The following is a 17,680-nucleotide window of genomic DNA, read 5'->3' on the forward strand; positions in this document are numbered from 1 at the left end:
AAAGGTCTGTGCAGGAATGGGAAGGAGAATTAAAGTGTCCGGCAACGAGGAGATCAGGTAGGTTCAGGCGGGCTGGTTGAAATTACGGAGACATGGCTTGAAGGTGACCAAGGCTGGGAGCTAAACATGCAGGGGTATTCAATATTCAGGAAGGATAGATAGAAAGGAAGAGGACATGGGGTGGCATTGCTGGTTAAAGAGGAGATGAATGCAATCACAAGGAGAGACATTAGCTTGGATGTTGTAGAAACGATATAGGTAGAACTGCGAAATAGCCAAGGGCAGAAAATGCTTGTTGGAGTTGTAGACAGACCACCAAACAGCAGCAGGGAGGTTGGGGGTTGCATAAAGCAGGAAATTAGGGATGCGTGTAGTAAAGGTACAGCAGACATCATGGGTGACTTTAATCTACATATAGATTGGGCCAAACAAATTGGTAACATCGCTGAGGAGGAGGATTTCCTGGAATGTACACAAGATGGTTGTTTAAGCCAACATGTTGAGGAACCGACTAGAGGGCAGGTCATCCTAGTCCGGGTATTGTTTAATGAGGAAGGATTAGTTAGCGATCTTGTTGTGCAAAGCCCCTTGTACAACAGTGATCATAATATGCGGCACGGTAGCGCAGCGGTAGAGTTGCTGCTTTACAGCGAATGCAGCGCCGGAGACTCAGGTTCGATCCTGACTACGGGTGCTGTACTGTAAGGAGTTTGTACGTTCTCCCCGTGACCTGCGTGGGTTTTCTCCGAGATCTTCCGTTTCCTCCCACACTCCAAAGACGTACAGGTATGTAGGTTAATTGACTGGGTAAATGTAAAAATTGTCCCTAGTGTGTGTAGGATAGTGTTAATGTGCGGGGATCACTGGGCGGTGCGGACTTGGTGGGCCGAAAAGGCGCTGTATATGAAATATGAAAATAAATAAAATATGATGGAATTCTGCATTAGGATGGATAGTGAGACGGTTAATTCAGAGACTGGGGTCCTGAACTTGAAGAAAGGGGACTTTGATGGTACGAGATGGGAATTGGCTTGGATAATCAGGCAAATTATACTTAAGGTTGACAGTGGAGATGCAATGGCAAAGATTTATAAGACCGCATGGATGAACTCCAAAAAATGTTCATGCCTGTCTGGCGAAAAAATAAAACGGGGAGGGCGGCTCAACAGTGGCTCACAAGGGAAATCAAGGGAAGTGTTAAATCCAAGGAAGAGGCATATGAATTGGCCAGAGGAAGCAGCAAACTGGAGGACTGGGAGAAATTTAGAACACAATAGAGGAGGAGAAAGGGGTTAATTAAAAGGGAGGAAAAGAGCATGAAAGAAAAAAACACTAGTCTTACTGTCTCCGACTACATTCTATCTTTCTCCCACCCCCTCACCTAACATCAGTCTAAAGAAGGGTTTCGACCCGAATCGTCACCCATTCCTTCTGTCCAGAGATGCTGCCTGACCCGCTGAGTTACTCCAGCATTTTGTGTCTACCTTCGATTTAAACCAGTATCTGCAGTTCTTTCCTACACAAGAAAGAAAGCTTGCGGGGAATATAAAAACTGACTGTAAAAGCTTCTTTGGATGTGTAAAAAGGAAAAGATTAGTGAAGACAAATGTAGGTCCCTTACAATCAGAGGCAGGTGAATTTAAAATGGGAAACAAGGAAATGGCAGAACAGTTAAATGAGTACTTTATTTGTGTCTTCTTTGGTGAAGACAGGACCAATCTCCCAGAAATACTAGGGGACGGAGGATCTAGTGGGAGGGAGGAATTGAAGAGAATCCACATTAGTCAGGAAATGGTGTTGGGACTGGAGGCAGATAAATCCCCAGGGCCTGATGGTCTACATCCCAGAGTACTCAAGTAGGTGTCCCTAGAAATCGTGGATGCATTGATAAACAATATTCCAATGTTCTTTCTACTCTCGATCAGTTCTGTGGACCGGAGGGTGGCCAATGTAACTCCACTCTTTAAGAAAGGAGAGAGAGAGAAAACGAAATTATAGATCACTTAGCCTAACATCGGTAGTGGGGAAGATGCTTGAGTTGATTATTAAAGATGTTATATCTGCGCATTTGGAAAGCAGTAACAGGATAGGTCAAAATCAGCATGAATTTATGATGGGGAAATCATGCTTGACTAATCTTCTGGATTTTTTTTGAGGATGTAACAAGTAGAATGGATAACGGAGAGCCAGTGGGTGTGGTGTAACTGGACTTTCAAAAAGCCTTTGACAAGGTCCCACACAAGGGATTAGTGTGGAAATTTAGAGCACATCGTATTGGGGTTAGGGTATTGACATGGATAGAGAACTGGTTGACCGACAGGAAGCAAAGATTAGTAATTAACGGGTCCTTTTCAGAATGGCAGGCAGTGGGGTGCTGCAAGGTTCGGTGCTGGGATCCCAGTTATTTACAATATATATTAATGATTTAGACGAGGGAATTAAATGTGCCATCTCCAGGTTTGCGGATGACACAAAGCTGGGCGGCAGTGTGAGCTGCCAGGAGGATGCTATGAGGCTGCAGGGTGTCTTCGATAGGTTGGGTGAGTGGGCAGATGCAGTATAATGTGGATAAATGTGAGGTTATCCACTTTGGTGGTGCACAGGAAGGCAGATTATTATCGGAATGGTGTCAGATTCGGAAAAGGGGAGGTGCAACACGACCCGGGTGTGCTTGTACATCAAACACTGAAAGTAAGCATGCAGGAACAACGAGCAGTGAAGAAAGCTGTTGGCCTTCATTGCGAGAGGATTTGAGTTAGGAGCAAGCAGGTTGTACAGGGCCCTGGTGAAACCAACCCTGGAGTATTGTGTGCAATTTATGTCTTATTTGAGGAAGGACATTAATGCTATTGAGGGACTGCAGAGAAGGTTCACCAGATTAATTCCCAGAGGGAGGGACAGACATATGATGAAAGAATGGGTTGACTGGTCTTGTATTCACTGGAATTGAGAAGGATGAGACGGGATCTTGTAGATACATATAAAATTCTTAAGGGATTGGACAGGCTTGATGCAGAAAAATGCTCCCGATGAGGGGGGGGGGGGGGGGGGGGGGAGAGTCCAGAACCAGGGGTCACAGTTTAAGAATAAGGGGGCGACCATTTAGGACTGAGATGAGGAAAAACTTTTTCAGCCAGAGAGTTGTGAATCTGTGGAATTCCTTGCCACAGAAGGCAGTGGAGGCCAACTCACTGGATGTTTTCAAGAGAGAGTTAGATTTAGCTCTCAGGGCTGAAGGAATCAAGGGACATGGAGAGAAAGCCGGAACGGGGTACTGATTTTAGATGATCAGCCATGATCACATTGATCTGGCTCGAAGGGCGAATGGCCTACTCCTACATCTATTTTTCTATGTTTCTCTCTTCAAGTAGCCCTGAGATTCCCTCTCTCTCTCTATCCCTCCCCCATCCAAGTTGCATTAGTTTTTCATTTTCACCCTATAAGCAGCTAACAATGGCCTGTTTCTTTTATCACTGTTACTTTTTTGCATATCTTTCATTCATTATTCTTTACCTCCATATCACCGTCTATATCTCTCGTTTCCATTGTCCTTAACCAGTCTGAAGAAGGGTCTCGACCCGAAACGTCACCCATTCCTTCTCTCCAGAGATGCTGCCTGTCCCGCTGAGTTACTCCAGCTTTTTGTGCCTATGGACTGGGCAGTGTTCATCCATTTTTGCAATCATCTTTGGTCCTGGGCGTTTCAAGTTGCTGAACCAGGCCATGGTGCAACCAGTCAATATGTTCTCTACTATACACCTGTAGAAGTTCAATAATGTGTTTGTTAACATACAGAATTTCCTGAATCTTAGAAGTATAAACATTGATGCACTTTCTTTATGATTGCATCAATGTGCTCGGGCCAGGACAGATGTTCAGAAATGTGCATGCCCAGGAATTTGATGCAGTTGCATATGGATGTGCAGAGACCCAGTTCCCTGAGCTTGGTAACCAGTTTGGAGGGGATGATGATATTGAATGCCGTGTTACATAGAAACATAGAAAATAGGTGCAGGAGTAGGCCATTCAGCCCTTCGAGCCTGCACCGCCATTCAATATGATCATGGCTGATCATCCAGCTCAGTAGCCTGTACCTGCCATCTCTCCATACCCCCTGATCCCTTTAGCAAAAAGGGCCACATCTAACTCCCTCTTAAATATAGCCAATGAACTGGCCTCAACTACCTTCTGTGGCAGAGAATTCCACAGACTCACCGCTCTCTGTGTGAAGAAATGTTTTCTCATCTCGGTCCTAAAAGACTTCCCCCTTATCCTTAAGCTGTGACCCCTGGTTCTGGACTCCCCCAACACCGGGAACAATCTTCCCGCATCTAGCCTCTCCAACCCCTTAAGAATTTTATATGTTTGTATAAGATCCCCCCTCAGTCTTCTAAATTCCAGCGAGTATCCAGTCTTTCCTCATATGTAAGTCCCGCCATCCCAGGGAGTTACAGTCCTATGCGTTACAGTCTGAGATCACACCAATCTGTGTCCCTGCAGGACTGTGGTTGGATTCCCTTTGTCCATCTCCCTACTGTCAGTGCTGGAGCTGTACTGGGCAGTCTCCATGCAGTCCTGAGGTGGTTTGTGCGGTCTGTGCCCTTACAGTGTTGGGAGTGGCTAGTGCAAAGCTCTCTGTCCATAGGCTGTGTGGTCTGTACTGGGCTGTGATTTCACAGTGTAGTGCAGGGGGTGTTCCTGTCTTTATCTGTGCAGCAGAGGGGTTGGTGTTGGAAATCTGTTGCCCCACAGAGCAGTTTGAGGTTCCTTGTCTTTATATTATTGTGTTGTGTGATTGGTCACACAGTCTCCCTACAGTACAGTGCAGGGGAGTATTATTGTTTCCCGTTGGTGCACGTGACAATAATAATAACCTTAAATCTTTTTAGGTCACACAGTGAGTGCCAGTCATCTATCATCGTTTAAATTCCAGTCATAAAGTCATAGAGCTGTGCAGCATGGAAACCTTGTCCATGCCAACTAAGTTGGCATATTGTGCTGGTCCCTTTTACCTACATTTGGCCCAAATCCCTCTAAAACTAACGACTTGCTCAGCTGCATGATGATGTGGCAACATTTGTACTCTATCCTTCCCAGTGAAGTAAATAATAATAATAATAATAATGTATTTTATTTATATAGCGCTTTTCATATACTCAAAGACGCTTTACAGAGATTTAGAGAACATAGGGAAATTAATAAATAGATAAATAAGTAAATAAATAAACGAACAGAGAAAGGAGACAGAAGGTGAGGTGACCTTCAGTGGTTGAAGGCAGTACTGAACAGGTGAGACTTCAGCGATGTTTTGAATGTGGTGAGTGTGGAGGAGTCTCTGACGGTTTGGGGTAGTGAGTTCCATAGGGTGGGAGCAGCGATGGAGAAAGCCCTGTCCCCCCAGGATCTGAGTTTGGTCCGGATGTGGGGGGATAGGAGATTGGCAGCAGCAGAGCGGAGGGTGCAGGTGGGAGTGTGCTTGTGGAGGAGGTCGGTCAGGTAGGATGGGGCCAGGTTATGGAGGGCTTTGTAGGTTATGAGGAGGATTTTGTACTGGATTCTCTGGGGGATGGGGAGCCAGTGGAGTTTATAAAGGACGGGGGTGATATGGTCACGGATCGGGGTGTGGGTGAGTAGACGGGCAGCGGAGTTTTGAATGTATTGAAGTTTACTGATGATTTTTGAGGGTGCGCCATAGAGGAGGCTGTTGCAGTAGTCCAGACGGGAGGTGATGAAGGCGTGGATGAGGGTTTCTGCAGCTGTGGAGGAGAGGGATGGACGGAGACGGGCAATGTTTTTGAGGTGGAAGAAGGCTGTCTTTGTGATGTGTTTGTCGAAGGAGAGGGCTTGATCAAAGATGATTCCAAGATTCCGGATGTGAGGTGAGGTGGATACTGGGAGACCATCAATATTGAGGATGAAGTTTTGGGTGGATTTGGTGAGCGTTTTTGGACCAATGATGATGATTTCAGATTTGTTGCAATTGATATTGAGGAAATTTGATTGAAGCCAAGATTTTATTTCAGTGATGCAGTTTGTCAGTGTGGAGTGTGTGGTGGGGGAGATTGACTTGGTGGAGATGAGGAGCTGGATATCATCGGCGAAGCAGTGGAAGTTGAGACCATGACGGCGGATTAATTGACCAAGGGGGAACAGGTAGAGGATGAAGAGGAGGGGGCCAAGGACTGAGCCTTGGGGGACACCTTGGGGGAGGGGAGCGGTGGGGGATTTACAGTTGTTAATGGAGATGAACTGGTGTCTGTCAGAGAGGTAAGATTTGAACCAGGATAGGGCTGTGCCGGTGATGTTAAGGGAGGTTTCAAGTCGGGTGAGGAGAATGGAGTGATTTATGGTGTCAAAGGCGGCGCTGAGGTCAAGTAGGATGAGGATGTTGAGGTTGCCAGCGTCGGAGGAGAGGATAATGTCGTTTGTGATTTTGACGAGCGCAGTTTCAGTACAGTGGTTTGAGCGGAATCCGGATTGGAAAGTTTCATACAGGTTATTGGTAGAGAGGTGGTATTTGAGTTGGGAAGCTACAGCACGTTCCAAAACTTTGGACAGAAAGGGTAGGTTGGAGATTGGTCTGAAGTTGTTTGGGGTGTCAGGGTTTAGACCAGGTTTTTTCAGAATGGGGGTGACAGCAGCGATTTTGAGGGATGGCGGGACGATGCCAGTGGACAGGGAGGAGTTTATTGTTGCAGTGATAAGTGGAGAGAGAGCAGGAAGGCAGGCCTTGACAAAGCTGGAGGGGATGGGGTCCAGAGAGCAGGTGGCAGTTTTTATTCCTGTAAAGAGGTCAGAGAGGTCGGTGGTGGAGATTGGTGAGAATTGAGGCAGGGGCTGACAGGATAAGGGGGGGCAGGTGGTTTGAGGGGGAGCAGGTGCGTTGGTGGTTAAGGTGCTGTAGATGTTGTCTATTTTGCTTTGGAAGAATGAAAGGAAAGTGGTGCATTTGTCAACTGTGAATGATTGGGAGATGGTGTCCAGGGGGCTGAGGAGTTTGTTTATTGTAAAGAAGAGTGTTTTTGGGTTTCCGGAGCCAGAGTGAATTATTTGAGAGTAGTAGGTGGAGTGGGCGCGGGAGAGGGCATCTTTGTAGTGCTGCATGTGGTCTTTGTAGGCTTGGGAGTGAATTGTGAGACCTGTTTTGTTGCGGAGTCTTTCAAGTTGGCGGGCATGAGTTTTCATCACGTGGAGTTCAGGGGTAAACCAGGGAGCAGAGTGGGTGAAGGAAACTGTTTTGGTTTTTATAGGTGCAAGCTGGTCGAGGCAGGAGGAGAGAGTGCGGTTGTAGTAGTCAGTGAGGTCAGAGGGGCTGTGGAGGTCAACGAAGGGAGAGGTGGACATTATTTCAGAGAGGGAGGATGAGAGCGAGGTAGGTGAAACAGAGTTCAGCTTACGGAAGTTGATTTTGCGTTTTTGCTTTGGAGCTGGGGTGGGAATGTTGACAGACATGGTGATGGCTAAGTGATCAGAGAGGGTGGGGTCGGAGCCAGAGAGGTGATGTAGATTTAGTCCAGTGGAGCAGACAAGGTCCAGAATGTGCCCACGGTTATGGGTGGGAAAATTGACGTGTTGAGTGAGGTTAAAGCAGTTGAGTATTTCAGTGAAGTCAGCGGTTATTGTGGAGTCAGTGGAGTCCATATGGATGTTGAAATCACCGAGGAGGAGGATTGAGGGGGAGAGAGAACAGAACATGCCAAACACAGCCTACACCGCGCTGTCCACCTGACTGACCATTTTCAGGGAGCCATACACCTGTACACCCAGATCTCTGTGTTCTGCAACACACTTCAGGGTCCTACCATTTACGTGCAAGTCGTGTCCATTGTTTCACAGGCCAAAATGCAACATCTCTTATTTGCCATCTGCCCTTCCTAGTCCCACCTTCCCAACTGCTCTGGACCTTGTTGCAAAGTTGTGGCTAAGGAAGGTGCGATCCCAAGAGGGATACAATGGGGAAAACTGTGGATCTGGTTAAACGACTAGAGGGTGATGGGGGCAAAGGGGGAGGGGAGGAGAGTGTTGGTAGAAGTCATTTAAACGCAGAGAATTAACCGTTCACATCCCTCCACAAGCTAAACATCAGCTGCTGTTGCTGCAAGTGGAAAGGTAAATTGTTGCTGGCCCTGATTTGACTCGGTCTTTTCTCACCTCCAACTTTCCATGCCCTCTCCACTGTCTCCTCAATTTCCCCCACAACCCCTCCCCAATTTCAGGCTGAAGAAGGGTCCCGAGCAAAAACATCACCTATCACTTTTCTCTTGAGATGCTGGTTACTCCAGCACTTTGTGTCCATCTTTCGTATGAATCAGCATCTGCAGTTCCTTATTTTGACCAGTTCAACATGGGGATTGGCGGGAACGCTAAATTTAAATTGTATTGTTTATTGACGGTTGGAAATTGGCGGTTAAAGAAAACGGAGGGCGGAGCTGGAAGATGAGAGGCGTCCCTCTTTCTGTCTGTCACAATGATTCTGCCTTTTCTCCTCCTCTGCATTTTCCCGGCAGGTCGGGGCGCTGTGTATAAAAGGAGACAGCAACAGCGTGATTGTCACTGAGCAGCGACTCGAGTGAAGCAGCATCATGTCTGGCCGAGGGAAAGGAGGCAAAGGTCTGGGCAAAGGCGGAGCAAAGCGGCACCGAAAAGTACTTCGCGATAACATCCAGGGCATCACCAAGCCAGCCATCCGCCGCCTGGCTCGGCGTGGCGGGGTCAAGCGGATCTCGGGTCTGATCTACGAGGAGACCCGCGGGGAGCTGAAGGTTTTCCTGGAGAATGTGATCAGGGACGCGGTCACCTACACCGAGCACGCCAAGCGCAAGACGGTCACTGCCATGGATGTGGTGTACGCTCTGAAACGCCAGGGCCGCACTCTACGGGTTCGGCGGATAAATAACTACCCCTTTATTCGAACACAAAACAAAGGCTCTTCTAAGAGCCGCCCACAGCCTCACAGAGAGAACAGTGACCACCCGATTTAGTTAATTATAATTTGTTAAAGGTTCACTGGGGCCGATGAGATTTTCAACTAATTATATTGAATCCTGCAGCAGTCAATATGATCCGGTAAAGGAACATTTTGTGACATTGGTGATCGGTTGTACTGTTGCGGAGTGGTGTCTCCGCCTGTTTAACACCGGTCCGGTATCGGAACAGTCTGGGCGGCATTCGGTCATGAAGAGAGGCGTTGCTCCATGGAGACAAAGATTCGTGTCGGCGAAATGTCCGCTATTCATTCCCTTCACAGATGCTGTGACCGGTTGTTATTCCCAGTATTTGGGAGTCGTCACGCAGATGGTGACGGTATGTAGGTTAAATTTTCCCTCTACGGATTGATGTTCTAGAAACATCGGATTTTCTGAAATTCCCCTGCTCCCCTCTCACTGATCCCGTTGGGTGAGAGCTCCGTGTAACTGACGGAGAGGAGAATGTGGACTGTGGAGGAAGCCGGACAGAAGCGGATCGCTTTGTGCGGGGCAGATGTTGGCTTTATTCATGGGAGTTGGCGGGACGCAAAGGGGAACGTGAGTAGGTCCGGTTGTTTCATACGTGAACGGATAGACTGAACGGAAACCGCCCACCCGAGCCGGTACTCAGCCCTTCGACAGACACTGTGAGTGGCTCTGAAAAGAGCCTTTGGGTCGTTAGATTGACGTTTCGCTGATCTATTTGCTCTTAGTGCCAGAGGTTGCGCTGGTTTTCTTGGGCAACAGCACGGCCTGGATCAAAAAATACTTTATTCAAATAATAAATATCATTCACAAAACATATTCTTAAACAAGCCCATCCGACATTTCCGGAGGTTACGTTTGGTACAGACATTCACTTAAACATTTACTTACATTTAGACATTTACCCAGTATCCCTTTTTTGGAGGGGCGTCTCTCTCCACCACACCCTGCCCCCCCATGTCCAGCAGCGGAAGGACCCTAGACTGTGGTCCTCCCCCACAGGGCCTTAGCGTTGGCTGCACCGAGCTTCAGTGCGTCCCTCAGCACGTACTCCTGCAGTCTGCAGTGGGCCAGTCGGCCTTTTGGCTAAGATCAAGTGTAGTATCTGTTCTTGCACAACCTAATGTTCTTATAAGAACAGTATAAAAGCAGTATCTGTATTGAGGCGTGAATCAGTGACGAGGAGCGGAGGTCAGGAGCACGAGGCTGGTTTAGGGGTGGATCCATGCTGGTTGGGTAACCAACCTAACATCCTTATCCAGGTGGGATGGCAGCAGCAAGTGGAGGACAGGGTATCCGGAATACCCTGCGTGTATCGGTGAAGGACCTCAGGGAGGGGATCCCTTTCTCAAGGGACCTCTTCACCAAGAAGGTGCTGCTGGAGGCCTGTGGATTCAAGGCCGGGGACATCTTCTGCCTCCAGGACTTCCCAGGTAACGGATATTTCGACGTTACCTTCCAGAACCCGGCGGGATGGCAGAAGTTGCTGCAGGACTTCCGGGAGAAGGGGAACGAAGCCCCGCTGTCGCTCCTGAAGGTGCAGCCGCTCTTCACCCTCCCCACCCAGAGGGAACGGATGATCACGGTGCACATGTTCAACCCACATGTGCCCGCCGTGGATGTCCTCACCTTCCTTGCGCGCTACGTCGAAGGGGCCGGGAACTGCGTGGACATAAAGGACTTGTTCGGGATCTGGACGAGCAAGAGGCAAGTAAAGGTGAAGCTGAGGGTGGACGGGAAGGGATTCATCATCCACCCTCCCTCGGTGTTGGCCATCGGAGGGAACCGGGGCTACACGACGTACGCGGGGCAGCCCCGGGTGTGCAGGAAATGCAACAAACCTGGGCACGTGGCGGCAGAATGCAGGACAGTCGTCTGCAGAAACTGCAAACTAGAAGGCCACGAGACAAGGGACTGCAAAGAGAGTAAGAGCTGCAACCTGTGTGGGGAGGCAGGCCACCTTTACAGGGCCTGCCCAAAAAGAGCAGGCACGTATGCACAGGCGATAAGAGGGGCTGCTGCCAGCACCCCCAGGGTGGACGAGACTTCTCCTACCACGGCAAAAGCCCAAAAAGGAATGGAGAGCAGGGGCGATTACAGCGCGACCACCTCGAGCCCCCAACCGTAGGACAGAGCCCCCCAGGCCCCTGCCCACGAGGGTGAGTCGATGGAAGAGGGGGAACAGGAAGAGGAGGAATGGAAGGTGGTACAGTCGAGGAAAACGTTGAAGGCTGTGCGTACAGAGAAAAAGCCGGAGGGGCAAGCAAGTCCCAAAAAAGACCGGGAGGAGCCGACAACGGAAGCAGAGGCAGAGGAAGAAAACGGGGGAGGAGGAAGTTAAGAGGAAGAACGTGTCTGTTGCCCCCCACCCCCAGGAGACTGGGAGCAGTGCCAATGGGCACCAGCCCCAGGGGAATGGGAGCAGTGCAGCGGCCCCCTGTTCCGGGAGACTGGCATCCTTAAACGTGCGCAGTGTGAGCTGTCCGTCAAGGAATGTTGTCTCCGGTTTTCCCTCTTTTTTTTATATCAAAAAATACTTTATTCAAGTAATAAATATCATTTACAAAACATCATTTTTAAACAAACCCATCCGACATTTCCGGAGGTTACATATTCAATACAGGCATTTACTTAGACATTTACATACATTTACATACATATCCCTTATTTGGAGGGGCGTCTCTCTCCACCACACCCTGCCCCCCATGTCCAGCAGCGGAAGGGCCCTAGACTGTGGTCCTCCCCCACAGGGCCTTGGCGTTGGCTGCACCGAGCTTCAGAGCGTCCCTCAGCACGTACTCCTGCAGTCTGCAGTGGGCCAGTCGGCAACATTCCTTGACGGACAGCTCGCTCCGCTGGGAGGTCAACAAGGATCGGGCAGACCAAAGAGCGTCTTTCACCGAGTTGATGACCTTCCAGCAGCACTCGATGTCAGTCTCGGAATGCGTCCCTGGGAACAGTCCGTAGAGCACAGAGTCCTCTGTGACGGAGCTGCTCGGAATGAATCGTGACAGGGACCCCTGCAGACCTCTCCAGACTCTCCTGGCAAATCCACACTCTTTGAAGAGGTGGGCCACCGTTTCCTCTCCGTAGCAGCCGTCCCGAGGGCAGCGTGCGCTGGTAGTGAGGTTCCGGCGGTGCAGGAAGGATCTGACTGGGAGGGCTCCCCTCACCGCCAGCCAAGCCAGGTCTTGGTGCTTGTTGGTGAGTTCTGGCGATGAGGCATTTTGCCAGACAAGCTGGGCAGTCTGTTCTGGGAACCACGCCACAGGATCCATGGAGTCACTTTTTTTTTTTTAATCAAAAAATACTTTATTCTAGTAATAAATATCATTTACAAAACATTATTTTTAAACAAACCCATCCGACATTTCCGGAGGTTACATATTCAATACAGGCATTTACTTAGACATTTACATACATATCCCTTATTTGGAGGGGCGTCTCTCTCCACCACACCCTGCCCCCCATGTCCAGCAGCGGAAGGGCCCTAGACTGTGGTCCTCCCCCACAGGGCCTTGGCGTTGGCTGCACCGAGCTTCAGAGCGTCCCTCAGCACGTACTCCTGCAGTCTGCAGTGGGCCAGTCGGCAACATTCCTTGACGGACAGCTCGCTCCGCTGGGAGGTCAACAAGGATCGGGCAGACCAAAGAGCGTCTTTCACCGAGTTGATGACCTTCCAGCAGCACTCGATGTCAGTCTCGGAATGCGTCCCTGGGAACAGTCCGTAGAGCACAGAGTCCTCTGTGACGGAGCTGCTCGGAATGAATCGTGACAGGGACCCCTGCAGACCTCTCCAGACTCTCCTGGCAAATCCACACTCTTTGAAGAGGTGGGCCACCGTTTCCTCATTTCCACAAACTTCTGCGAGCAGAGAATGAGGAAATCCTCCCGCACTCCCCCATCTTGTAGCTTCAGGAGGAATGCGGTGCGACGCTTACCATTGGTGGCGCAGCGCTTCATCTCATTGGTGATGTGAAATAGGCCAATCGTAGAGCTGCCTCTTCCTCCAATGACCAGGCGCCAACAGGAGAAGCGCGGAAAATAACCGCCAGTCCCCAAAAGAACTGAAATTTGAAAAGCCCGCCCAAAATGAAAGTATATATCTTCAACAATACCCTAGACTTAATTAATTACACATCTATGTGTGATAATGGATCCCCACATCCCCGGTTATTCTATAAGAAAATAACTGCAGATGCTGGTACAAATCGAAGGTTTTTATTCACAAAACGCTGGAGTAACTCAGCAGGTCAGGCAGCATCTCGGGAGAGAAGGAATGGGTGACGTTTCGGGTCGAGACCCTTCTTCAGACTGATTCTATGATCACCCGAGTGTGAATTCGTTCCATGGTGAGAGATTCTTAGCAATGTTCACTTACTATTTGAAACCGCAAACCTGTCGGAACAAACGCGGTTCACAGAACATGTTAGACATCGTTCTATGCACAAAGGACATTAGATTATTGATGACCAATGGTCTAATGACTCACGGAGCCGTCGCAGCACTTAATATGTTTGCTTCTCGAATAGCAAACGACTCACACGTTCAAAACACCAGACTGCAGTCACTAAAAGTCAGTCACTTCACAATTAAAACAGCAGCAGCAGCAACAAACACTCCAACATTTTGTTCATGTTAATCCAATCTGAAGGGAAAGATCATTGAGAAAAGTGTATGAAGATTGAGACAAACTAACGGGCAAGCAGAGAGTGATGTTTCCGTTTCTGTGCAGTTGGCATGAATGCAGAGCGACACATGGATTATACCGTGGTCTGGACGGCTAATTTGATCAAATTAAACAGAATGAGAATCATCGCCTGAAAATGAAATATCGAACCAGTTGGAGCAATGAGGTGTCGAAATATCGGCACAACACTTTCAGCGAGACCGTGCGTGGCTCTGAACAGAGCCGTTAGGATTTCCGTTAGCTGCGTCAACGCTGTGTGGGTCGTTACTTGGAGCTGGTGTATCTGGTCGCTGCCTTTGTTCCTCCAACCGGCCTCGTCACTTTGTAGATGTAGATGCAGTAACTCAGTGACTGTGGAAGGGCTGATCAGCGACTGAGGTCCGCGCGGGGAAAGTGCGTAATAAAGGTGTTTGTTGTCCTTGAACCCAGAGCGCGAGAAAATGGGGCGCAGAGCGAACAGGGGCTGGTCTGTGCGCGGCGTGTACACAGCATTATGAGCAGCTTTGCGTTTACATGGTAACCAGTTACACTTGAATCACTGGAGTAAAACTCCGCTTAGCAATAGTCTATGGCATTAATACAGATAAAAACCCCGCGGACAGAACAGAACATTAATATAACAGGACATTAAGACAAAGGCGCAGCACTTTCTTCTGCCGGGTTAGTGGCTCTTAAAAGAGCCGTTTGTTGTCCTTGGTGGAGGTGGGGTTCAGGCGCGCTCCCCGCGGATGCGGCGGGCCAGCTGGATGTCTTTGGGCATGATGGTGACTCGCTTGGCGTGGATGGCGCACAGGTTGGTGTCTTCAAAGAGCCCCACCAGGTATGCCTCGCTGGCCTCCTGCAGAGCCATGACGGCCGAGCTCTGGAAGCGCAGGTCTGTCTTGAAGTCCTGAGCGATCTCCCGCACCAGGCGCTGGAAGGGCAGTTTGCGGATGAGCAGCTCGGTGGATTTCTGGTAGCGCCGGATCTCCCTCAGAGCCACGGTGCCGGGCCTGTAGCGATGAGGCTTCTTCACTCCGCCCGTGGCTGGAGCGCTCTTCCGCGCCGCTTTGGTCGCCAGCTGTTTGCGAGGAGCTTTCCCTCCGGTCGATTTACGCGCTGTCTGCTTGGTCCGGGCCATTCTCCTTCAAAAGTCAGAGCACGGCGCGAAATACAGGCACTGGAATGACGGAGTCGGCTCTGGGACCGGCTTTTAAAGCGTTGGTGAAACGCCGGCCCACAGCCTCTGAATGGCTGGAGCAGAGATGTCACTCACGGTGTCCCATGCCTGCGAATGGCTGCAGGTCTGTCAGCACCAGGCGGCGGTTTCAGAAGGTCTGAGGCGGGGAGGTGGGGGGGGGGATACAGAGATTTGTGACCGGCGAGTGGGGTGGGGGAAGCTCAGCCAACCAGAGAGCGCGGACTGCACTATCATTGGTTGCGGGTTGAATTACAAATTGCCCGCCAATTTCACAGCAAATCCACTTTTCTTCTGCTTTAAATCATCGAGTCCGAATATGCGGCGCGGACTTACAGACCGGACCCCGTTGCAGAGGATATATAAAAACTGCAGATGTTGGTTTAAATCGAAGATAGACACAAAATGATGGAGTAACAGCGCGTCAGTCAGCATCTCGGGAGAGAAGGAATGTGTGACGTTTCGGGCGAGACCCTTCAGACTGAGGGAACGGTTTCGAGTCGACTCCTGTTGCTGCATTAATCATGTACATCGCAATCTGCATCCACTCTCACTCCTGGGTCACTGCTCCCTCTGTGGGTGGCTCTCTGAAGAGATACAATAGCGTCTGAAGAAGTGTCTCGACCCGAAACGTCACCGATCCCTTCTCTCAAGAGAAGCTGCGTGTCCTGCTGAGTTACTCCAGGGTTTTATGGCTATCTTCGGCTCTTAGAAGAGCCTTTGTTTTGTGTTCGAATAAAGGGAATGGTTCAGCCTCCGAACAGAGCGCGGCCCTGGCGTTTCAGGGCGTACACGTCCATGGCAGTGAGTGCTTTACGCTTGGCGTGCTCGTGTATGTGACCGCATCCCTGATCACATAGAGAGAGGGGGGTGGGAGACAGCGAGTTGGGATGATGAACCCCCGGGTAATTGAAATGATTTCCGCCTCGCACTGAGCCTGGTCCCGGGACAGGGAGCGTTTGAGTTTGGATTTGCTCTTTCCTGATAGAGTGGGTGGCTCTGAAAAGAGCCGTTGGGTTCAGGTCTTTACAGACAGCGATTTTTATTTCACTTTTTGGCCGTTGCCTTCTTGGGTTTCGCCGATTTCGGCTTTGTCTGGCGTTTTGCCGGCTTCTTTGCTGCCCTTTTCACTGCGACCTTCTTGGGTTTTTTCGGCGATGCCTTCTTCGGTGATGATTTCTTCGCCGCCGTTTTTTTAGCCGCTGGTTTCTTGGCCACAACTTTCTTAGCGGTAGTTTTCTTGGTGGTAGATTTTTTTGCCAGTGATTTCTTGATCGGAGTTTTCTTGGGCGTGGGTTTCTTGCTCTTGGATGTCTTGGCTGCTGGAACCTTTGCTTTCTTTACCGATTTCACGGCGGCTTCTCCCTTACCGGTCTTGAAGGAGCCCTTGTTCTGATCCAGGAAACCATTTTCTACTCTCCTCCTGACGCACCTCAGGATCACGTGGCGTAACTTGTCCACATCCACGCCGTCGGCGGCCAGACCTTTCTTTATCGCAAATAAAGACAGCCCATGGCGATCGTGGCAATCCGCCACAAGCTTGTCGATCCGGCCGCCCAGATTGGGACTGTCTGCCTTGCTCCGGGCGACCGCCGTCTTCTTCTTGGGAGCCTTGGTTTTAGCGGCGGGGACGGCTGGAGGAGCCGCTTCGGCGGCTGCGGTCTCGGTCATGTCGGCGACTCTGCACAAGCTCTCTCTGACACTCACGACTGAGTGAGAAATGAAGCGAGTGGCGGCGGCACAGAGCAACTTAAAGGCAGCGAGCGGACGGGGCGGAGACATCCTGCTGTCAGCTCCAAGCCCCTCCACCTCGCTGTGTTTCTCTGTCTTCAAAAACCCTCAAATTCCAATTAAAATCGGACACCTCGGAGACACAGACTGACCTCGGTATATCTCTGAGACCGGAATGTTGATTGTAGTGTAAGTCTGATACGAATTAAAGGCAGCGCTTTCCATTTAAACCCGTTTCACTGATGCACTGAGCGCGTTCTCTGTCCCGATCGCTGACATGTTCGCTGTTTTTCGGCAGAAATATCGAAACCAACGTAAACTTTGCGGTTAATTCCCACTTCAGGACTGAGCTGTGAAGTGGGACGATCCCGTGCCACTGATATCTTTACATTTTTCACCAGAGGGGCTGGGAAATTCGGCGAAGTGTTCGGACCCACAAACACAGTGACATCAATTTGAGTCGCCCACCCCTTTAACACACTCTCTGACACAATGTTCACATCTACACATTCACATTTCAGACAGTTGTCCTGTTGCACAGTTCCCAGGGTGGGATTACCTCTCAGTAACTGTTAAACTCGCTGACGCTCACTGCATGTCTGAAATATAATTTATTTATTTGTTTTTTTTAACCGGATGGTATTATGGTCACTGGCTCCTCACTGACACTTCAGTCACTTGCTCTGCCTGATTTCCCAATCGGAGTATCGCCTCCTCTCTGTCGGGCCCATCCACATATTGTTTGAGAAATCTTTCCTGGACGCATTTAACAAATTCCACCCCACCCCTTCCATAGTCTCGAATCTGTGGCAGTCCCAGTCAACATGACGGAAGTTTAAATCACCTACCAGCATAACCCTGTTGCACTTACAGGCTTCTGCAACCCCCCCTCCCCTACATCAGGTAACCTGTTAAAATCACGAATTCACATTCTATCTGCTGCTCCAGCCGAGGTGTGGAGCAAGCAGCCAACTAGGTCACCCATGACCGAGGGGGCCTAACAAAGAAGTAGAGGAAAAAGTCATTCTATCTGCGTCTGCATTCGAGTTGTTGCAAATCAGGCAGCAGGACCTTAAGATCTCTGTGAACCTCAGCCCTTTGTCATCTCAGTATTTGGAGTTGGTTTATTAT

At 49.7% G+C, this 17,680-nt stretch overlaps 2 protein-coding genes and 2 pseudogenes across 2 annotated transcripts; 2 read left to right on the forward strand and 2 right to left on the reverse strand.

The window, feature by feature from the left end:
* The window catches only part of LOC144609593 (histone H2A-like), a 90,634-nt pseudogene that overhangs the window by 13,509 nt on the left and 59,445 nt on the right, over positions 1-17,680 (forward strand).
* LOC144609741 (histone H4-like) lies at positions 8,583-8,892 on the forward strand (annotated as a pseudogene).
* LOC144609392 (histone H3) lies at positions 14,351-14,761 on the reverse strand. The gene has a single exon (XM_078427854.1). The coding sequence runs from the start codon at positions 14,759-14,761 to the stop codon at positions 14,351-14,353; it is 411 nt and encodes a 136-aa protein (XP_078283980.1).
* On the reverse strand, positions 15,866-16,600 carry LOC144609517 (uncharacterized). Its single transcript, XM_078428009.1, has one exon. The coding sequence runs from the start codon at positions 16,598-16,600 to the stop codon at positions 15,866-15,868; it is 735 nt and encodes a 244-aa protein (XP_078284135.1).

Source organism: Rhinoraja longicauda, chromosome 34, assembly GCF_053455715.1.
Source record: "Rhinoraja longicauda isolate Sanriku21f chromosome 34, sRhiLon1.1, whole genome shotgun sequence".
NCBI lineage: Eukaryota > Metazoa > Chordata > Chondrichthyes > Rajiformes > Arhynchobatidae > Rhinoraja > Rhinoraja longicauda.

Coding starts and splice junctions, on each gene's coding strand:
- LOC144609392 (XM_078427854.1), bottom strand. CDS start 14,761: ATGGCCCGGACCAAGCAGACAGCGCGTAAATCGACCGGAGGGAAAGCT.
- LOC144609517 (XM_078428009.1), bottom strand. CDS start 16,600: ATGTCTCCGCCCCGTCCGCTCGCTGCCTTTAAGTTGCTCTGTGCCGCC.